At 46.3% G+C, this 23,374-nt stretch overlaps 1 protein-coding gene across 1 annotated transcript; it reads right to left on the bottom strand.

Moving 5' to 3' along the window:
• Positions 1-50: 50 nt before the first annotated feature.
• Positions 51-22,264, bottom strand: LOC120313074 (zinc finger CCCH-type antiviral protein 1-like). The gene is made up of 13 exons (XM_039354583.1): positions 21,917-22,264; positions 15,352-15,484; positions 13,224-13,476; positions 12,790-12,906; positions 12,449-12,547; positions 11,020-11,143; positions 9,491-9,659; positions 8,596-8,716; positions 7,885-7,978; positions 4,882-4,984; positions 4,173-4,303; positions 3,214-3,365; positions 51-2,033 (listed from the first exon to the last, which is right to left on the bottom strand). The coding sequence occupies exons 1-13, from the start codon at positions 22,198-22,200 to the stop codon at positions 1,753-1,755; spliced, it is 2,061 nt and encodes a 686-aa protein (XP_039210517.1). The 5' UTR covers positions 22,201-22,264; the 3' UTR covers positions 51-1,752.
• Between the last annotated feature and the right edge of the window lie 1,110 nt (positions 22,265-23,374).

Raw genomic sequence — 23,374 nt, 5'->3', positions numbered from 1 at the left:
TTGCCCAGATGTCGAGTTTACAGATGAGGAGCATAAAAAAGACGACCACATGCTAAAATTGATGTTTTATTCATGAAGCATTTTAGCAGGGGGGTAAAAATATAAAAGTACAAAAATCACTACAGCAACCCTCAACAATAGGAATTTCTGTTGCCAAGTAATGTGACCACACCGACTTATGACAGCAATCCTGGCTCTCCCCAGTTGTGGTCGTTAAGCGACTACCCACCCAAGCCAAGCCACTTTGGTGCTTGCTATCTCCCAGCCCTTAGCCTCGGGAAGGGTCAGTCTCCAACTCCTCCACTCGGCCTCTCTCTCTCTCCCACCTGGTGCCCTTTGGCTACTGCCTCGTTCAGTGGCCAGCAGCTCTAGCACAGCACCATTTGGGGACTGCTGGCAACACCCCCGGAAGCCGCGGCCCTCTCAGCCCAGGCCCAGGCCCCCTCGCCCCTTTCCCTCCAAGGCCCTGCGGGCACCTGCACTCCGCCACCAGGCGTGGGAAAGAAAAAAACCCAAGTCCAGCACCTGGTTTGGTGTGCTCTGGTTTAGGCTGGCTTTTGGCTTTTTTCTTTCCGCAACCAAAGTCCAGCGCCGCAGCTCCCCTCATCAGCAGTGGGTGCAAGATGGCGAGGGCCAGCTAGGGCAGTGGAGTGCTGGGCAGCGGGGGGCCAAAGGGCACATAAATGGGGGGGAGAGAGGCCGGTGTGTGTGTGTGGTGGTGGGGAGTTAAAGTGCCCCTATAGTTGTAATTGTGCGTGGGCTGCCAATCCCCAAATTCCAATCACGTGAGTGGCACTCCTGCAAAAGCCTTAACTTCAGGGCTGGCTCTTAAGCCCCTTTGCTCAGGAACGTTGTAAGTTTGAACAGTCACTGAACAAAGCGTCATAAGTCAAGGATGATCTTTATAGAGCAACAGAGATTTTCTTTACGAGGCCCAACTACATGTTTCTTGATATTGAGGGCAACTTTTATTCCCGGGTTTAATACCAACCCTGGTCCCTCACTATTACCACAATTATGCTTTTCAAGCCAACCTGCAAAAAAATCAGCATCGCATTTTCCCAACTGTATAATTAATACACCAATATGCAAAATAAGGAAATGTAATAATCTTGTGTAAAAGGAAAAAGCGAGGATCACACACTTGCTAAACTGAAAATATGAAGCTGCTGAAGCTGGATGCTAGAAAGCATTATATCAAAGGAGGAGGGTATGCGCAGAAGCATAATTGTGTAAGCTGAAATAGAAAACGAAGAACTTTAATCACGGATTCAGAACCACAGGTATTATTTTCAAACCATTGGATCTTAACAGCTGACGCGAAACTTTCACTTATACGCAGAGCAAACAGGAGTTTCTTTTGACAATCACTCACTGTGTGTCCTCAGTAGTAACAATTTGCATCCGTCTAGCAGGACAAAAGTATAAATATAGTTTGTCCAACCTTATTGATGGATTAAACACCCATCCATAATAAACATGATATATTAAAAGCTAAAGAGGAACATAAAACTTGTTTACTAAGAAACGAGATTAGTAAAATTGTATTTTAAAACCCTAATTTTTTTTTACAAATTTTCGGTATTCTTAAAACATCTTTGTGATAAAAATAGAGTAGGGTTTCTATCCAACAATAGCGATTCAACCTTTCATACTCCTCTAAGACATAGATAGCTTCCATAAAATCGGACTGGAAAAGAAGGGCCACGCATTTAAACTGCTAAGAAGATTATGATAATGTAAAGGCATTTTTTAAGATAAAATGCATTTCTTTTCTTCGCTGTAAAAGATAAGATATGCAGGATAAGCCTGATGCTTCTCAAAAATGACGAAGACAGATGGGTTTACTGTATGATCCACACAGCTGTCGTAAGTGTCAAGCACGCCGGTCAGTTTCGCTGGCGGGCGAGTGTATATCGGACGCCCCACGGCATATTCGCCCACTAGGACTTGCGCCACGAACATCACCTTCTCATCGTCCTTCGCCTGGCAGTAGTTGTCGGAATAGTTGGCATCTCTGGCGAAGTAGCTTCCTGGAAAGCAGCACAGGGGGAAAAAGACATTCAAAATGCATCCCAAAGACAGGAGAGGTCTGTGCGACACCGTGGTTATTATAGTCCCTACAATGTTGTGTTGCAGATTCCTTCTGTTTTTTTCTTCTCGGGCTCCTGGATCTTTTTTGTTTACTTATGTTTTGGAGGCCTTTGGCTGCTTTGTGCACCACCAGGATGCTGTGTGATTATAACAGTCTGTTTCTTATTTCTGACACATTATTTGACATACAGGAGTGTTGCGTTTCACATAACTTGGGTTGATTGTGCTGTGGTGGGCTGAGAAGTCGTGCACTTTTTGATAAAGTTGCTTGGCATCTGCTTTGCTAGAAGAAGTTGTGCAGATAGTCTGTTTCCTTTTTCTGATATTCTGGGTTGATGCAGTGTGTTTGTGCTTGTTTGAATAATGTTGCCACACAGCTCCTCTTACGGCAGCTGGGTTGTTACTCTGATAACCGAGCACCTGATTAGTGTGTGTTGTTTTTCCGACAGACCTGCGTTTTTAATTCCCCATCATTTCCTCTGCTGATAAGAATAACCAGGAAGGCTAGTGTGTTGTTTACTTCTTCTCTTTCCCCTCCTCTTCCCTTTATTCCCAAAGGAACAAAAGTCACAAGGGAAGAAGACAACAGCAACACACCACCCTTCCTGGATCCGCCAAGCTCAGAGAACACCTAATCCTTTCTTAGATGGAAAATATCTCGATCACAAATCACAGCATAGACAAAAGTAGTGGAAAAAGTCTTGAGTGGTTCCTATTGACTTTTGAATTCCTGGTGACTTTAGGGCAGGGGTCTTCCAACTTGGCCCTTTTATGACTTGTGGACTTCAAGACATGCTGGCTGAGGAATTCTGGGAGTTGAAGTCCACAAGTCATAAAAGGGCCAAGTTGGAAGACCCTGTTTTAGAGACATCTCTATGTAGTTTCCTGGGCAACTGTTCTTCCTCTTTTTATCCCTTACTCTCCAATCTCGGCCACTGCCCTAACGTTTCTCATAGTTCAAGCGCCAACCAGATCTTCTTCCTAAGCTCCAGGGAGCCCAGCAAAGTCAGCAAAACGCTGCCCCCTAGTGGGGGAAGAGAAAATGCACCCCAGCATCACCTTCCTTCCCCGGGAACAGCGCTCCTTCCTGCTTTGGCTCCAAGTGGCTTCAGGACTCACCTTTCCCGTAAACGGTCCCATTTGTGCCACAGATTCTCCAGTCAAAGTTGTCCACGCAGATGGCCTTTAGCTTGGAAGGGCTTGTCCCATGGAAGAGGAGCCTTTCGTCAATTTTCTGCCCTCCTTTCTTCTTCTTCATCTGCTCCTTTTGCCTAGAAGGAAGGAAAGACGTACGCTGCTCTACCCCTGCTGAGGCTGAAGGCAATTACGTTCCTCCACAGGGGACGGCCTCTCGGCTCGGCGCCATGGAGAAAAGAGGGCACTTAAGAGGGCAGGTTTTTTGGGGCGATAGAAGGGGTGATGAAGCAAGACCCCATTTCTGATGAGGATCACTTTCCATCAGAGAATGAGCTACACAAGCTAGAGACAACAGTTGCCCCTTTCTTCACGGCTCCTCTTTTCCCTGGGTGAACCTTGGCTCTTTTAAGACTTGTGGACTTCAACTCCCAGAATTCCTGAGCCAACGTGTCAAAAGATCACCAACAGCTGGCTCAGGAAATCTGGGAGTTGAAGTCCACAGCTCATAAAGAAGCCATAGTTCCCCAGCCTTGCTTCTAGACCAGGGGTAGGCAACCTTGGCTCTTTTATGACTGGTGGACTTCAACTCCCAGAATTCCTGAGCCACCATGGCTCAGCTTGGAAACCTCTCCCTTTCCCCTCAGCGTGGCTGGCTCAGGAATTCTGGGAGTTGAAGTCCACGAGTCATAAAAGAGCCCAGGTTGCCTACCCCTGCGCTAGGGAATTCTGGGAGTTGACATTCATCCACTTGAAAGTGGCCAAGCTTCAGAAACACTGCTACAGAGGCATAAAAAATGAAAGATACACATCTAATTAATTTTGAAAGTTGACTGATATGCCCTGGGTAAGTCAATGGAGGTAATAAAGTGACTGAAGAAGTCACGACGCCTGACTTCTTGAGACATCGACAGCAATGATGTAATAAAATAAAATATACAAACCATTGGTAGACTTGCCAAAGAGATGGGTTCTGAATTCGTTCTATTTTGCGAATGTTACTGTTTTTCATCGTCATCTGAAAGAGATTCTCAATTTGCACGAACTCCGGAGAGCCTCTGTTGAGGTTAATGGCCTAAAACCAAGGATATTACAAGGTGCTGAAGACATTGTTGGTCATGACTCCAAAAAGAAAGGGAACCATTTCTTCAATTTAAATTCCCAAACTGGAGGACTTGGAATCCTATACATTTGGGTTCACATCGGAGTTTGAAAGACTACAGAGCATCCGCACCCCATGGTGAGCGATGGCAATATATCATATTTGCTCCTCAGATTGCTACTCTCTTCTCCTTCTTGTGTTTTGGCTTTTTATGGAAACCACAAGAGACCACAGGAGTAATGAAGCTAAAAATAAGCACCTCCTCCCTCCCGCGTAGCAGGCCTTGAGGGAAATGAACTTATTTTACAATTCAAACTTATACATTCTAATGTACTTGTGGATATTTTAATGCAAGCCTAAAGAGGACATATGCTTTTCAGATACTTATGTACTATTTTTCAACACCTCACTTAGAATGTTAGATTTTATTCCGGTAAAAACTTTTCCGCAGCACTGCATCACGCTGCAATATAGAGTTTCTATAAAATAGGGGAGGCGGCAGTGAGACACATACATGGAAAAGAGAAAAACAACATTGAGAAATCCATTACCTGGTATCCGATAGCAGGTAAGGCTGTAAGATCCCAGTTTGCAGGATAAACTGGAGCTGCCACGGGAGACGGTGTGGGTGCAGGAGCTGTCGTTGCCGTGTGTCTGGGTACAAGCAAAAGAAAAATTGTGAGGGACAATGGTTAATCTGCCCCATCTAGCTCCACCCAGAAGAGCCACTCTGGAAAAAGCAAATGGAACGATTAAAGAAAAACAAAGTCAGGCTTTAGGCTGGCTAGTCCTCATGAGAAGCAAGGCCAGAGGGCTGATAAAGGGAGACTTTGGCCCTTTTTCCTAGGGAATCTCTGAAGAACAAAGCGGGAGACAACACGGAGCAGTAGCTGAGAAAGGGAATTCTGCCAATTCTCTGCAAAGTTACAACAGCACTGGAAAGAAGCGACTTATGACTATTTTTCACACTTACGACCGTTGCAGCTTCCCCGGGGTCACGCAATCAACATTCAGATGCTGGGCAACAGGCTCGTATTTAGGACGGTTGCAGGGCCCCGGGGGGGGTCACGGGATCCCCCCTTTGCCACCTTCTGACAAGCAAAGTCAATGGAGAAGACAGATTTACTGAAGGACTGTGTTACTAACTTAACTGCAGTGATTCGCTTAAAGACGGTGGCAAGGAAGGCCGTAAAATGGGGCAAAACTCAGCCTAACAAACGTCTCACGCAGAAACAGAAACTTTGGGCTCAGTGATGGCCGTAGGTCAAGGACTGCCTGTGCCGTAGTTGGTCGGAGATGGTTCAAGGCCTTTTCCCTTTCCCCCATGGCTGACGAGCGTCCTGCCCAAAGACCTGGAAGGGTCCACCTAAGAAGAGGCTCCTTCCTGCCCATTCAGCTTCTTCCCCTTCCGGGCTGTCTCTAGCTAGACTCTTCCCTGTGGCTTTTCCGCGTCTCTCTCAGTTCTCCAGCTTTGCAAAGAGCTTCAGAGAGTTCTCTCCCAACTGGAAGAGCGAAATTTGGGATGGGGGGATCCAATTTCAGTAAACAAAGACAACCATCTTACCAGATAGCACTTAAGACTTGTATACCGCTTTATAGTACTTCACAGCCCCCTCTAAGCGGTTTACAGAGTCAGCCTGTTACCCCCCAACAAGCTGGGTCCTCATTTTACCGGCCCCGGAATGATGGAAGGCTGAGTCAACCTTGAGGCCTGTCAGGATCGAACTGCTGGCGATGGCTGCAATACTGCATTCTCACCACTGCGCCATCACAGCTTAGATAGCAATAGCACATAGATTTATATACCACTTCAGAGTACTTCACAGCCCCCTCTAAGCAGTTTACAGAGTCAGCCTGTTGCCCCCCAACAAGCTGGGCCCTCATTTTACCGGCCCCAGAATGATGGAAGGCTGAGTCAAGCTTGAGCCCTGCCAGGATCGAACTACTGGCGGTGGGCAGAGTCAGCCTGCAATACTGCATTCTCACCACTGCGCCACTACAGCTCTTCAATCGTAAGTAAATCTGATTATATTATGGTTTCTCAAGACAATAGCAGCTCTAGAGTTTTTATGATAATTAGCCATCAAAATGGAACCGGGCAATTTCTCATCCTGTGGGTCAAAGCAGGAATGTCACCCTTGGCTACATTGCTTAGCAACCAAAATTCTGGTCTAGTTGTGGCCTTAAGTGAAGAACCACCTCTATTTAGAACAGATATTCTTTAATTGCAGGACAATCCACTGATACGGTAAGGGACTTCCTTAGCTATTTCTTTGAGAAGGGAACAGTTGATGCCATCTGAGAGCGAGAGCAAGCTAGATAAATATTAAAGCAAATAATGTTAGATATAGAAGGTTAAAGAGAAATGGCTGCTTTCTCTCATAATTGCAAATAACCAAATATGGGACTGCGTGAACCAGTCTCATATTTGTATTGTATTGCAATCCTGAAATACAGCCATATTTTCAACACAATTTTAATGTTCTCCCCACAGCTGCTGGAAGGGAATATAGCATAACCCCAGGAGAGACCGGATTTTGCCCTTATGATATGGGCCCACCTTCTACATTGCCAGTTCTACAGGGACGTTCACCCCCAACTGATCACCCCCCTTTTACACCTCAATTTCTGGGGCAGTTTTATTTAAATAATTCAGGAAATTATTTATCTGTTAAATAATGAAGATGAATGCATTTCTCTAAAGGTAGCAAAATGTTCCTACGTTATGTATAAGCTTTGCCCACTAATGGTGGCTTATAATTCTTGTTGTTCGGGATAGTTTTATGTTGTTCATTTTATTGATTATATTTTTATTAGTCAATGATTGAAATAAAAGTTCTGTTTGTCTGAAGTTATGTTGTCCAACAATTTGAGGACGTAAGCAAGCCACTGTCCAATACTGGAGTCTGGAATTATTCATGCCACACCCACTCCACTGGAGGAGATCTGTTGGTCCAGACTGGTCAGTCCCAATGCTGTCAAGCTGAGCCACTCTCCTGGGCAGTGGGTTGAGAGGAGACTCAATGAACCTCAATCTCTCCAAAGTGGTAAAAAAAAAGTCTGTAGCACAGTGGTTCTCCACCTGTGGGTCGGGACCCCATTTGGGGTCGAACAACCATTTCACGGGGGTCGCCAAACAACGCAGTCCGTCATCTTTTTCCCCCTTTTCCTTAGCTGTGCTACTCCCTTTTATTCTATTGGCTTTGGAAAGCCAATAGAATAGACTCTCTTGAATAGAGTCTAATTCTATTGGCTTTCAAAAGCCAATAGGAATTGTCCAGGCTGTCTCTGCCCTGCTGAGCCCGCCAAAAGTCCCATTCTGCAAACGGTGCTGCACCAGTTGAGTAGTCCTCGACCGGTTGAGTAATCCTTGACTTACGACCGGTTGGGGGTAGCGGCATTAAAAAGGTTGAGAACCACTGCTGTAGCAGGATTCCACCTGTCCTCAAACATAGCCCCTTTTCAAGAAATTAGGAAAAGAAGGAACAAAGCAAACTGAAGCATGGGGTCTTAATGACATTATGACCCCCTCCCGCCATACACCCCTGCTTTACCCTTTCTTTGTCTTGACATCTTCGGAGGAAACAAACTTGGGACGTCTTCGGACCTCCCGTTTGGTAGGATACTTCAAATTTGTCTGGGTCATATCTTGAGAAAGAAGGTAGAAAGGTTTTAAGATTTAAAAAAAACACACCACTCCAAAGTCACGGACTATGCCTAGAGAAAAGATGGAGAAAGAACGGGCTGAGGCTCATTCCAATCAGATCTGAATTCCGTGCTCTTCTTCTCAAAAGCCGGAGGAGCCCCTTGAGCCTTGCACAAGAGCTTGCAAACGCCAAAGTCCCATTTTTGGCCTGCAGAACTTTCTTCTTTTTAGAGGGGCAGATGACGGGGGAGAAATGGGTACCCTAAATGTTACAGAGGTCCCCATTCCATCTCCTCCAGGAGGAGTGATTTTAGTCTTCATCTCCCCCTTCCCTATGGGGGGGGGGGGAGAAACGGCCAGCAATTCTGGCTCTTCCCACTTGGCCAACAAAATCCATCGGAAAACAGGGGTGCCCCAGGAGGCACTAAGCAAATTACAGCTGCCAGGTCAAAACTCAATTGCTCGTCTTATTCAAAAATTTGAGAGCGGAGCAACAACCGCAAAAATCTCCTGTGCACGGCCAGCTTACAAAAACAATTTCCACTTAGTGTCACGATCGTGTTGGGGGAACCAGACTGAGGGGTGTTTTGAACAGACCCGTGGAAGTGGGATTCCTTACTTTTAAAGCTCAGCACGTATTTCTGAGAGCCAGCTTCAAACTGGATGCTTCCATCTGGCTCTGCTAGGAAAAGGTTCTCCAGATCATCCGAAGTTAGAGTGGCAGGCTGGAGTTGCCTCTCCTACAGAAATCAAGTATTATACGTCGTTTCTTGTTAGAGGATAAGGACCTCCCATCCTCACGCACTTTCTCGAATGAAACACTTACACAAGAATATATCCTGGGTTCACAACATAAGGTAGTCCTCGACTTGCGACTGTTCTTGTAATAGTGGTTTGAAGTTACAGCCTTGGAAGAAGTAACTTATAATCTGTCTGGGAAGTTATGACCCTCGTACCACCCCACAAATCAGGTGATTGCGATTCCGACGCACAGCAAGCAGCTCACATTCACACAGGCTGCTGCATCTTGTGCTTATGTGGTCGCAATTTGTGATCTTCCCAACTGGGAAAGCTGCATTTATTTAATGACCAGAGGGTTCGCTTAATGAGCACAGTAAAAATGGTCATAAAATCAAGTCCAGTCACATGAAGACCTGCTTATCGATCATAAGTCAAGGACTACGGGTATTTAGAACGGGTATTAACACCAGAGAAATCCACTGACATGGTAATAGCGCCTGATGTCAACTCTGCAACAATCTGAACTGAAGCCATTTTCATTTCACCTTCATTGCCACAATATTAGTTTAGACCAGGGGTGGGGAACCTTGGTTCTTTTATGACTGGTGGACTTCCACTCCCAGAATTCCTGAGCCAGCCTTGCTGAGGAGAAAGGGAGAGGTTTCCAAGCTGAGCCAGGCTGGCTCAGGGATTCTGGGAGTTGAAGTCCATGAGTCATAAAAGAGCCAAGGTTGCCTACCCCTGGACTAGCAGTACCCCAGTCCTCTACTGACCTGTTTCCCATATTCGATCCATTGGCCCAGGTCATTCATCCAGTACCACAGCCACTTGGTTGTCATGACGAACTTAGCCTCTTTGGTGACCGATGACACGGTGGACAGGCGCCGAATGGGATTAGCGACAGAAGTCATGGTTATGAAATCTAGATGTAGATCTGGAAAACTGTGGAGGAGGAGGAGGCTGGCTGAATTCACCCGCTCTGCTAAATCAGCCTGGTTTTCTCTCCCTTTCCCTGCCCTGAACAAGCCATAGTTGTCTGGGTTCAGCCAGGAGGCTAAATCTTGATCCGTGTCTGGCAAACTGCACTACTGGGTTTACACACTACTGGCAGGTCCACCTCTCTGCTGGTTCTCCATGAATTCTGTGCTTGGTTTTAGTGAATTTCAGGCTATAAGGGAAATCTTACTCTTCCATTTTTCGATCCCCTCACCACAGTGCTTTGGGTTCAGACCTGGGGTCCTTTTCCAAGTCCAGATCAAAATCCTGCAGTCCTCTGTGGAGAAGATTTTCCCCAGACCCATTCCTTACATCAGGGCTCTCAACCTTGGCAACTTTAAGACTTGTGGACTTCAACAAGTCTTAAAGTTGCCAAGGTTGAGGACCCCTGCCTTACACGCTCAGACACCCCTGCTCTGTAGGCTGAGACTTCTTTCAGATCAAGGTTTCTCCTACCAGCTTAGCTTTCCTCCCACTGAATCCTGGAACAACATGATGAGATTTCTACTTGCATGGCCAGCCCTGCAATAAGTAACATTCAAAGACATACACCATTTTCTTAGGAGGCCTCCTTAAACCCTCCTGGCTAACACACTCAGCTAGAGGTCCGCTTGTTTTCTCTAACGTTAGGCAACCCATCTTTCTTGTAATAGACAGCTATTTTTGTTGAGTTGCAACGCAGAGCCACTGAACCCAAGGTGCCCTTGGGGTACCTGTAACAACCTGCAGGGGGAGAGGTGTGGCTTATCACTGAAGCCCCGCCCCCTTTGCATGCAAGTACAACAGAGGGGGGCTTCAACCACAATCCTGCAGCTGCCACCTTGCAGATCCTGGTACCTCCTCCTGGCAGAGGCCCCTGGCATTAGCCCACCTCCTCATTTCAAGAGGAAAGCACTTGGGCTTCAATCCCACTAGGGAAAAGCAAACATCCGCTGATATATATATTTTTGTATGTATGTATGTATGTATGTATGTATGTATGTATGTATGTATGTATGTAAATCTAGAATGCTGTATGTTACACCCTGTTGCCCAAATATGGGAGAGAGAAATCTTCTAGATAACTCCTCCCGTTTCTTCCCTCCCTAACACAGCTGGCAAAAGTAAGACAGAGCCTGTGGCCTAGAGGTTAATGCAGCTGCCTAACATGCAGACAGCCCAGGTTCGAATCTCAGAAGGGTATGTCTGGTTGAAAAGAGCTAAAGAGTTCGAAATAGCTATTCCAGTTCTCCCTTAATTCTTTGCTAGCAATCCAAATTTTAGAAATATATATATTTTACACAAAGTGTGCAATTTTATCTTCTACCTGGTAATATTTGGGTCGCAGTAAGCCTTTTCGATTTCCTCTCTTCTGGGAAGATCCTTCCAGCCATTGCTGGTGAGGATCTGCCAGCGGTAAGGAAGATCATAATGGATCATACTGCAATTATCTACAAAGAGAAAGAGTAAAGTAAATCATCTAAATCATGCTTATAAAGCAAGCTTACAGATATGCTTACTACAAAAGTACAGTGACCAACTGACCGTCTCTGGGAAGAGGAATATATTTTGGGTCACATTTCCAAGCTGATGGAGAAAAGCAAAAATCTAATTCATAATTTTCTGGACGATAAGCAGTATTGACCGCTCTGCATGATGTAAATTTAAAGGCAACAATAAGGTTGAACTCCGTATCCTCTTTTGTTATGTTTAAAAACTGTCCCGTTGTCAGGTTCCCATAATAAAGCAGCGAACTTTGCTTTATCAAACGGTGTTCCTTATATGAGCTGGGTTAGATCTCCAGGAAAAAGCCCTGAAAATCTGTATCTACAGGACTGCCAAGGACGCTACCACGAGGCATCTTGGGATCCCCCCAGGAGTCATTCTGGATCCAGGAAATCCCCTACATTTCCTTGCCTTTCTCTGTTCCCTCTTTTTCTTACTCTCAGAGCGGTGTTTCTCCACCTTGGCCATTTTAAGACGTGTGGACTTTGTGGCTGGGGGATTCTGGGAGTTGAGTGGTGACATTTATTGAACTCAAAATACTGAACCAGACATGACTGATGGATGAGTGACTCAACCGCTGCTCTCTGGAAACAGTCCAGGGTGGCCTTCATCCTCAGCTTGGGATCTGCATGTCCATCTTAGCCAGTGGTTCTCAACCTTTTTAATGCCGCGACCCCCAACTGGTCGTAAGTCGAGGACTACTCAACCAGTCATAAGTCGAGGACTACTCAATTGGTGCAGCACTGTTTGCAGAATGGGACTTTTGGCGGGCTCAGCAGGGCAGAGACAGCCTGGACAATTGAAAGCCAATAGAATTAGACTCTATTCAAGAGAGTCTATTCTATTGGCTTTCAAAAGCCAATAGAATAAAAGGGAATAGCACAGCTAAGGAAAGGGGGGGAAAATGGCGGACTGTGTTGTTTGGCGACCCCCGTGAAATGGTCGTTCGACCCCAAATGGGGTCCCGACCCCCAGGTTGAGAACCACTGGTCTTAGCCTTTTACTGCTTTATAGGTTAAAGAGCCTTTACACCCCTTTCCTGCAAGGCAGGTCATGGGCCCAGTCCACCACCTCAGCGGATCCCTCGTTTAACGTCCCAGGGACTTTGTCAACCCGCTTGCTGCTCCTAAAGCAAGCAGGAGCGTTAAAAAAAAAAAGGCAAAAACACGAGGGCTGACGCGGGTGGAACCTGCAAAGATATTACAACTCGCAAGGACAAATTAGCCCTCATCTTCTTCGCTGTGACTTACTTTTATTTTTACAGAACTGCCAGACGTAATACAGGCAGATTTCATCACTTTTTTCCTTCTCTGCGCTTGGAGATTTCAGAGAAACAGCTCCTTGTACACCTATAAATAAAAAAGGGGAGAAATTAAGGACACAATGTCCCGTTTCAGTAAGAAGCACCACAGAACGGTGTAACTTTCCCATCCAGATGCAAATGAGCTGAGCCTGCAGGGCGGTGGGCTCCCATGTTACGTGACCCAAGACCCACACAAATACAGAAGGGTGTGCTTTGTTATAGACAGGCCCAGCTGAGGCCCAGGGCTGGCCCACAACAGCCCAAGATGCTAGAAAAGACTTAGCTTACCTTGGTCAGGCTGGCCGACTTTCACAAAATTATTTGGGTTCATCGGTGGAGGCCTCTCATTTTTTGGACGCGTATTTAAGCGTTCCTTATCTGCTGCAGGTGCAGAATTTAGAGGTCCTACAAGAATGGAGATGGTTTCTGTGGTTTTGTTGATTAGACAGGATGGATTATAAAAAGAAGTGTGCTGTAACCACAGGTAGGGAGCAAATTTATAATTGTACATAAAACTGCAGTGAAGATTGGATAGCATTTTTTCTCTCTCCTATTTTTCTTTCACTTTATTTTTGTATTATTTTCATTTTCCTTTTATGAAGGAAGGAAGGAAGGAAGGAAGGAAGGAAGGAAGGAAGGAAGGAAGGAAGGAAGGAAGGGGAATTTCAGCAAGGGAATGAGAAAAGAGGGGTTCTGAAACAAGGTGTGTGTCAAAGGCTCACTGTCACGGCGGCTGAGCTCCTTCAAGAAGGCAGCAATCCTGGCGCTGCAAATGGTCTGGCAGTTCAAAATGGTGTCTCGATCCAGGCCTTCGGAAAGTAGCAGACTGGTAGCGTGGGGGTCCAGGAGGTTGTGAGACCTCTTGCAATGGGGGAAGCGGCATTCTCCTTTGAGAAAGTAGCGGCAAATGTGAAGCCGGGAGCAATTATCCCCCTGAGTGCAGGACCCTTCCCCTTTGTTGTAGGCACCGCACACCTGGAGAGAGAGAGAGAGAGAGAGAGAGAGAGAGAGAGAGAGAGAGAGAGAGAGAGAGAGAGAGAGAGAGAAAAGAGAGGAGAGAGAGAGAGAGAGAGAGAGAGAGAGAGAGAAGAGAGAGAGAGAAGAGAGACAAGAGAGAAGAGAGAGAGAGAGGACAGAGAAGAGAGATAGAGAGAAGAGAGAGACAGAGAGAAGAGAGAAAAGAGAGGAGAGAGAAGAGAGACAAAGAGAGAGACAAAGACAGAGAGAAGAGACAGAGGAGAGACAGAGAGAGACAGAGGAGAGACAGAGAGGACAGAGACAAGAGAGAGAGAAAAGAGGAGAGAGAAGAGAGACAGAGAGAAGAGAGAGACAGAGAGAAGAGACAGAGACAGAGGAGAGAGAGGACAGAGAAGAGAGATAGAGAGAAGAGAGACAGAGGAGAGAGAGAGAGAGAGAGAGAGAAGACAGAGAGGACAGAGAAGAGAGAAGAGAGACAGAGAGAAGAGAGAGAGAAGAGAGAGAGAGAGACAGAGAGGACAGAGACAAGAGAGAGAGAGAAAAGAGGAGAGAGAAGAGAGACAGAGAGAAGAGAGAGACAGAGAGAAGAGACAGAGAGACAGAGGAGAGAGAGGACAGAGAAGAGAGATAGAGAGAAGAGAGACAGAGAGGACAGAGACGAGAGAGAGAGAGAGAGAGAGAGAGGACAGAGAAGAGAGACAGAGAGAAGAGAGAGAGAGAGAAGAGAGAGAGAGAGACAGAGAGGACAGAGACGAGAGAGAGAGAGAGAGAGAGAGAGAGAAAAGAGAGGAGAGAGGAGAAAGACAAAGAGAGAGAGAAGAGAGACAGAGAGAAGAGACAGAGGAGAGACAGAGAGGACAGAGACGAGAGAGAGATAGAGATAGAGAGAGAGAGATATATCATTTTATTTTATTATCAATTGATTTTTCAAAGCTGACCTTTTATTTATTTCTTTAAGTAGATGGGGGGGGAAGGAATTCTCCATGTCAACGCAGAAGGAGCTCAACATTTAGGACTGCACAGATAAGCCAGAAAACATCTGAGATGCTAACTTAGCCTTATCTATTTAAACACCCCAGAAATGCTGGCCTAGGTTTCAACAATACAATTTGCTTTGAAGACCCCTGCTTTACATAGATGCCTCTCAAAGATGTCTTCTTTCGAAGGAGAGGCCTTAACATTAAACCCCGAGTCTGTTTGCCAGAAAGCTGCCTAGTCATGCTTTTATCAGTATTATTCCAGGACAAGAATTCTAAACTGTCTTATTTTATTTTCCAGGACACGAACTCCTTTGAACTCAAAGGAACTGCCTCTTAGTAGACGCCAACTGTAATGTGTGCTTATGCAGTATTTGACACACACTTTGACACTGTATATTCATTGGCCATTCAAAAACAAGGACTTGAAAGGTAAGTTTGTGTATTAAGACATGTTAGCCATCTCTAGGTGACTCTTGGGACCGGCAGCTATAGAAACTGAATAAACAGATCTCACAAATAACACATAATCTTCAAACATGTTGTGTCTATATAAGTGTTTCTCAACCTTGACAATTTTAAGGCATGTGGACTTCAACTCCCAGAATTCCACAGCCAGCATTGCTGGCTGTGGAATTCTGGGAGTTGAAGTCCATATGCCTTGAAATTGTCAAGGTTGAGAAACACTGATATAACATGTGTCTGTCTAACATCCCTAACTCCTTACATTGAGCAAGGATTTTATCTTTCATGTCAGAAGCAGCATAGATTATCCCAAGTCTGACCTACAGTATGTCAACAAGATCTATTCTTGCTAAACCAATTCTAAAACCCAAGTCTCTCAGATTGGTGGCTCTGTTAACAAATAACCGGACTATAAGTCAGCCCAACTTACATCAGGTAAAAGAAAAGGGTCGTTTTGTAAAAGTAAAACACACAGTTCGTCTTCGTTAAGGCCAGAGAGTTCATGGTTTTTCAAAACTTTCTGGTTAGTTTCCGAGAAAATATCATGCGAATACTTGCAAGCACTAGAAGAGAATAAAAAAAAAAAACAGAGATAAGTAAACTACTCAAAGTTCTTAAAATTATACTTGCATTTACGGAAACTCTATATATCCCATAAGCCCATTTTTTCCTTTCAACTCTGCAATGCTACCCCACCCTGGAAAAAATACCTAGGACCGAGTCTTAAGAAAACTTGGCAAGTATAAGGAGCAGTGACAGTCACACCTAAAAAAACCCACAACACCAAAGCTTTTGGGGCTTTAAAACACAGTGATGATTAATTATTTATTTAGAAACAACTCTGTAAGTTAACTGTGGCAGAGAAATAGATCAATGTGTGGGAAGACTCTGCCTCAAACCCCAAGCACACAGAGTCATTACCAAAAAACAAACATTTTCAGAACTTTATCTTCCCTGTAGCTTTTTTCACTTACTTCATGGAATCACATGATTGAAATCACCATTACTATGCTAAAGTTGTCTCATTAAACTGTAATCCAGACACAGTTGAGAAGAGAACAGGGAGGGTTTTTTTTAATAAAAAAATAAATAAAATCCAGGCAAGTATCATCCTTATTTTGCAAGCTCTATAGAATAAGGGCTACTAGCTTAATGTGAATTGATTCATTGGAGACTGAGACAAAGTGCTTCATTTCCACATACATACAGGCAGCCAACTTATGACCACAATTGAGCACAACATTTTTGTTGCTAAGAGAGTTGTTAAGCGAATGTTGCCCCATTTTATGACCTTTCTTCATTGTTAGGTTGTTAAGTGGATCTGGCTTCCCCACTGACTTTGCTTGACGGACGGACGCAAAAGGGGATCACACAACCTTGTGACACTACAAATATCATAAATAGGAGTCAGTCGCCAAGCGACTAAATTTTGATCCTGTGACCGTGGAGATGCTGCAACCCTCACTGAGTGTGAAAATCGGCCGTAAGTCACTTTTTTCAAGTGCTGTTGTTACTTCAAATGGTCACTAAATGAACAGTTGTAAGTTGAGGACTGCCTGCATTATAATAACATTTAAATACAGAAGTCACATTTTTAGCACTGTGGAACAAGAGCAGACTTTAAATTTCGCCTCCTTCCGGGTTCTGAAGGCCTTTGGGGGCTCCTGCTCAACTAACTGACGGTTTGATGCGTTCAGACAGAACGCAGTAATCCATCATCCGTAACCCAGAAATCCGCAGGACAAGATTTACGGTCACCCTCTTAAACCAAAGCTCTGTGAAGCAGTTTATGGCTCAATGCGGAACTTTGCAAGTCTCCATTAACCCACTTGAGGGAAGTTAGCCCCCCCCCAGAAGGAAATATTAAAAAGGAAAATATATTTTTCACCAAAAGGATTTTTTGAAAAGCAGAAACTAAACCTGGCCCCAAATTTCTTTGCCCCAAGCAAGAGCTAACCTCATAGAAATGCAGATATAAGACCATTAGGAAGGTTGGAGCCAGGGGACTCAAGACAAAGGAACTCTTAAGAGTCATTAGCCCAGCCCCAGGGAAGCAGGAGATGACTTTGGGGATATAATAGGACTAACCCATGACCATCAAGTATACCATAGAGGCACACCTAAACTCAGGTCAGAATACGTGACACAGGAAATAGCCTCAAAGTTCATGCCACAGGAACAGGAAACTATTCCAAACAAAAGGCTAGAGGGGATATAAAAACCTGCAACACCATGTGCTCAGCCCTTCTATCCTCTGCTCTTTCCTGAAGAACCATCTCTCTGCAATAAACTGTAACCTTCTTCCCAAAGCAGTCGCCATGTTTGCTTATTTATTCCCGGCTTGGATGAACCAGGATGAAGACTTTACTTCTAACACACTCATGCTGCTTTCACTCCCTCCTACTAGTTGCAACCCCGAGTAGGTCCCTTGGGTGTTTCTTGACCCTCAGCATCCCCCACTGGCACGCTTGCACTGGGCTCACCCTCTTGCACACTCAGTCAAGGCACGGGCAGACAGGGCAGAAAGCTTTCCTGCTTTAACTGGGGGGAGGGGTCTGCCAGCCCCAAGTCTTGGTGGTGGGATGCTGAAACCCATAAGCCCCTCCAAGAATCTCTGGGGAGAGGCCGGCCACCATTGGCCCCATCAGCCTGCATTTATCCAGTGCCAAATCAGATCAGGTTACGCTCCACGGTCCTCCTGCAGCTCACAAGGAATCGAAACCTAAGACCAGGTTTGTAGCTGGCAGGGAGGAGGGATCAGTGACTAATACAGTCTTTGATGTCAGAGTACACAGCAAAAAATAAAAAATAACCACAATAAAAGGCTCATTGGTGCCCAGGCCATCAAACCCCCTTGCACAGAACGGCAGTAATTGTTTTTAAGTGATTAAAGGGGCTAAGGTGGTCCCTTCAGCCCACCACAAGGGGGAATTGTGGGAGCCCAATTGTGAAGCTAAAACAGGCACAACGTGGTCTGAGCAGCAAAGGCTAATCTTCCTAAGCTAGAACTCACCCACCCACTGGCCTCACAATTGTTGGCTTTCCCAATTGTTAGCCATTCCTTTCACCCTGCCCTTCCACCCAATCTGCTGCTTTTTCTTCCCATTCCCTCAATAATCCCCAAACTGGCCAAAGAACGTCATCTCTGCTCCAAGAAATCAGCCAGCCTTTCTATCTCAGTGCCTTTTATTAAGCTTGGCTGCTTTAAGATGGGTGCAGTTCAATACCCAGAATTCCTGGCTAAGGAATTCTGGGAATTGAAGTCCAGCCATCTTAAGATGGCCAAGCTTGAAAAACACTGACTACAATCAACTGCTCTTTGATTATTAGCCCTTCCCGCATTTGCTTCAATTCTATGCAATCCCCCTCCCCCCCCCCGTCCGAAGACCCTGCCCTGCACATTCACGGGTGGGGGTCTTCAGAAATCAGCCCTGCTTTCCAGGGCTTGACATTGTGCAGCAGTAATGGCTGGAGAAAACTATCTGGCCAGCTCCCCTCTGGCCTCTACATTGTTGCTAGCTCTGTATTTACAATCTCCAAGGCCAGCTGTTTGGCAATCTGCCCCCCCCCCCCAACATTCATGCACAGGCTGTGCCATTTTCCTAGCAAAACAGGTATTTTGGAGAAGACCTCAAAGGGCTGAAGAGGAAGTTGACTCTAGAACAGTGGTTCTCAACGTTTTTAATGCCGCGACCCCCCAACCAGTCGTAAGTCGAGGACTACTCAACCGGTCGTAAGTCGAGGACTACTCAACTGGTGCAGCACCATTTGCAGACTGGGACTTTTGGCGGGCTCAGCAGGGCAGAGACAGCCTGGACAATTCCTATTGGCTTTTGAAAGCCAATAGAATTAGACTCTATTCAAGGGAGTCTATTCTATTGGCTTTCAAAAGCCAATAGAATAAAAGGGAGTAGCACAGCTAAGGAAAAGGGGGGAAAAATGGCGGACTGCGTTGTTTGGCGACCCCCGTGAAATGGTCGTTCGACCCCAAATGGGGTCCCGACCCACAGGTTGAAAACCGCTGCTCTAGAAAGAAAGGTGGACTAGATCAGAGGTCCCCAACCTTAGCAGCTTTAAGACTTGTGGACTTCAACTCAAGACTCCCAGACTAGATGGTCTCAGAGATCCCTCTTGGTCTTTCTACCCTGCAAGGAGAGTTTTCCCACACTGGGGTAGAAGGCTAGACTCCAAAATTCCTCCCAACCCGTAGAATTTGTCAAATCTTCCTTAGAGAAATCTACAGGTATCCCAAAGTCTGCTTCTTTTGTAGAAGCCCTGCCTAGTTTTCCAGAAAAAAAGGATATGCTTTTTAGGGCACGTGACAAAAAGTGTGTTTCTCAATTGTTATAACACAAACGGAGCTCTTAACAAGGCAGAGCAGAGAAGGTTCCGGGGGTTTAACTCCGAGAGTCAGGCAGCATAAAAGTTTAATGAACTATTATGAGCAATCTTCAATTAAATTCACAGTCTAAAACTGATAGGAGCCTGATAACTCAAGTCCTAACTAAGGATCTGGGAATTATTAAGGTAATGGCTAAAGATATAGGCAGCTCCTAACAGGGTGTGTATTTTTTTGGTAAAATTAAGAATGTTCACGTCCTATAAATTAAAAATTTCCAAATATTGAAGGATTTTTTTTACTTATTATTCCGAGGTCTCCAATTATGATTGGTATAAGAACAGATTTCTTTTTTCCAGAGGTGCTCAACAAGTCCTATTTTGTTATTTTTTTATAATTGTTTTTCCTCAATCCTAGCATCACTTGATATTGATACAGCAATATCAACAAACCAGACTTTCCTCTTTTCAAAGACTGTTATATTATTATTTGGGGCTTGTGTGGACACTGCCCAAAAGCAGCAAAGAGAGTCTCCTTTCTGGTTCTTTTTCTTGATTCACACCTGTTGAGAAGCTTCCTTTAATTTGCATTTTAATTTTCACTTTCTATTTTTAAACACCCCAAGTAAACGAGTAGAATTTGTTTGGTTTTTGACTAATCCCCAGAGGCTACTTCAGTATCTTGATACTTACTCTGTCCTTTTTTTAAAAAAAAAATCCCTCTAATAAGAAAATGTTCTAATATGCAGAGGGTAACCAAATTGAATTAAGCAAATATATTATCCACCATTAGTGAAAAATCCCAGAGTGCAAATCTAGAATAGAGTAGAAGAGAAGCTGGAAGGGCCCTTGGAGGTCTTCTAGTCCAGCTCCCTGTTCAAGCAGGAGAACCTACCGTATACCATCTCAGACAAGTGACTGTCCAGTCTCTTCTTAAAAACCTCCAGTGATGGAGCACCCACGATTTCTGGTGGCAAGCTGTTCCACTGGTTAATTGTCCTCACTGTTAGGAAGTTTCTCCTTAATTCCAGGTTGCTTCTCTCTTTGGTCAGTTTCCAACCATTGTTTCTTGTCCTGCTTTCTAGTGCCTTGGAGAATATTTTGACCCCCTCTTCTTTGTGGCAGCCCCTCAAATATTGGAATACTACTATCGTCTCTCCTATTTCTTTTCTTTAGGAAGAAACAGGGGCAACATGATAGCAGTATTCCAGTATTTTATCTACTGGGCAATGAGTTAAAGTCTGGCCATATCAGGACCTTGAGAAAGTCACAACTGATATAAAATCAGATTAATACGAACTATGGTCTAAAGAGTCCGTTTGGTCTAGTGCTTAAGGCACCAGGATAGGAAGCAGAGGACCCTGAGTTCAAGTCCCATCTTAGGGATGAAAGCCAGCTGGACTGGATTTGGAGCCAGTCCCTCTCTCTCAGCCCACCCCACCTCACAGGATTGTTGTTGTGGGGAAAATAGGAGGAAATTGTGTTGAAGTTTGTTGACTCTGAGTTATTTTGTAGAAATAAAGAGGGGGGAGACTAGGAGTTGAAGTCCACCCATCTTAAAGTTGCCAAGATTGAGAAAAGCTCTTCTAGAATATAATTCTAAGCCTTGCGGAAAAAGCTACATTACTCTATCTCAGAAGGGAAATAGATGCTCTGTATACTGAAAGTCTGAGTTATAATGGAGTAATTAAGAACAATAGATTTCTATAGTTTCATACATCAATAAAGCCACCAGATCTCCAGGAAACTGACTTGGGAGATCTTCAAAATAAACCATAAACCACTTCCCTGAACCATTTCACAACATTTTGATCTGGAGAATAATCAGACCGTCCCTTTCTCCACCTGAAGATCAAGTTGGCCATTCTTATATAAGTGGCATTCAACTAATTTTTTGCTGCGTTTCGCCTTATTTTGTTAGCTGCCCCGTCGCCCATATGAGACGGGCAGCCATATAAATAAATGAGCTACATTTAAAATAAAATAAAAACTACATTCACTCTTACCCCAACTTTTAGACCTGCCGACATTGGGATCTCTACACCAATTCTCGTCCCTTGGAAAACGAGGTCAGTTTGTTTTGGGCAGGCAGCACCATTTTCCTCCACCACCATTTTAATCCTCAGAAAGCCATTTCTGGCCCCCCAAGGCTGGGAGCGCCGGCGGGGCGCGGCTGGGGATTTGGCTCCGGATTCGAAACGGTTCAACGATAAGGGATTCCTGCCCGTCTCCTGGGGCTCCCCGGAGGCTCCTTTCTCCGGGGGTTTGGTCCGGCCTCGGACGGGGCCCAACCCGGGAGGGACCCGGGCTTTGAAACAAAGCCACGGAAACGGACTCGGAGTTGAGACCTTCTGGCTGCTTCTAGGGCGGCTCTTCAAAGGGGTTCGGGGTTCAGCCTTCCCGGCTGGGCAGAAGTTTCCCCTCTGCCTTAAGCGCAGCTGCCCCCCCACTTCTTTTTTGTGGGTGCTACGCCCCCAGTTCTTCCCCCCCCCAATTCCCGCATCCCGGAGCCCCGCTGGCCCGAAACAACCCACGGCGACCCCCTCCCCTCCCCCCTTTTCCCGCCGGCCCCTCCCCCTCCCCCTCCCCCCCGCCCTGCCCCAAGCCAGCCGGAGCCCCCCGAGGCCCGCTTCGCCCCGCTTCTCCCGGCTCCTCACCTGACCCAGCACCTCCCGCGGAGGTTCAGCTTGCAGAGGTGCAGCCGCGGGCAGCCCGGGCAGGCCTGGCGGACGCAGAGGCGGACGGCCGAGACGGCCAGCACGTCGCGGTCCCCGGAGCCCCCCGGCCGCACCAGGAAGCGCTCCGGGCCCGCGTCCCGCAGCACCTGCTGCAGCTGGCCCGCCGACAGCCCCGCCTCCCCCGGCAGCTCCGACAGCGCCAGGCGGCCGCCCCGCGAGCACAGCACCTTGGCCAGGTAGCTGCTCACCGCCGGGTCCGCCATGCCCGTCGCGGAGCCGCCGCCCGCCGGCCGGAATCGAAAGCGAAGCGCGGCCCGAGGGGGCGGGGCGCCTGGGGGGCGGGGCGAGGAGGGGAGGGGGCGCGTCCGCTCTGCCCCGCCCCGTTGCGCGCCCCGCCCGCCGCGCTCCGCTGGGGGGGAGGGAGGGAGGGAGGGGCTGCCCGGGAGAGGCGGGGGGGGCGGGGAGGGGGGACCCGGGGACGCCCCCCCGCCCCCCCTCGCCCCTCGCCCCCTCCCAGGCAGCGGGACCCCCGCTGTGCATGAAGGGAGGAAGGGGAGGGGACGGGAGAGGAGGGAGGGAGGGAGGGAGGAGGGAGGGAGGAAGGAAGAAAGAAAGAAAGGAAGGAAGAAAGAAAGAAAGAAAGAAAGAAAGAAAGAAAGAAAGAAAGAAAGAAAGAAAGAAAGAAAGAAAAGAAAAGAAAAAGGAAGGAAGGAAGGATGACTTTTGCCTTTCTTTCCCCGAGGTAATTGCCATGTTATTCTTGCCCTTCCACTTTGACCATTTCTACTCTCCGAGTCTACCAATAATATTTTCTTCTTTCAACAAAAATTCCAAATAAGACTTCCATTTTTTATTATTTTTATTTTCTTTTTTTTTTTTAAAAAAAGGCTTTATTTCTTGTTCCTTCATCAAACTTCACCTCTGGGGGGAGGCCGCCTTTCCCCTCCCCCCCCCCGCCCGCAGCGAGCAAGAAAGCCTCCTGATGGTCCTCGCCTTACGACCACAATTGAGTGGCCAGGTTGCGGAGCATCTGAATTATGATCACGTGACGGGGGGGGGGAACCTTGCAAAGGTCGAAAGTGTGAGGACTGGTCCCAAGTCGCTTTTTTCAGCACCCTTGTAAACTTCAAATGTTTTAAAAGTGACTTATGAGCCCTTTTCCCACGACCTTTGCAGCCATCCCCAGGGTCACGGGATCAGAATTCAGACGCTGGGCCACCAGCTCATATTTATGACGGTCGCAGTCTCCCCGGGTCACGTGATCCCCTTTTGCCCCCTTCCGACAAGGAAAGTCAATGGGGAAGTTGGATGCACTTCACAATTGTGCTGTTTAACTCACGCCATAGGAGAGAGAGAGAGAGAGATTGTACTCCAATCTGAAAAGTCGCCCAGCAGTTTACAGAATTAAAATCAAAGTTTAGTATTTATCGAAATGAA

Source organism: Crotalus tigris, unplaced genomic scaffold (genome assembly GCF_016545835.1).
Source record: "Crotalus tigris isolate CLP2741 ecotype Arizona unplaced genomic scaffold, ASM1654583v1 scf7180000018563.1161478300:1536566, whole genome shotgun sequence".
In the NCBI taxonomy this organism is placed as follows: domain Eukaryota; kingdom Metazoa; phylum Chordata; class Lepidosauria; order Squamata; family Viperidae; genus Crotalus; species Crotalus tigris.
This window is presented reverse-complemented; position numbering and strand designations above follow the sequence as displayed.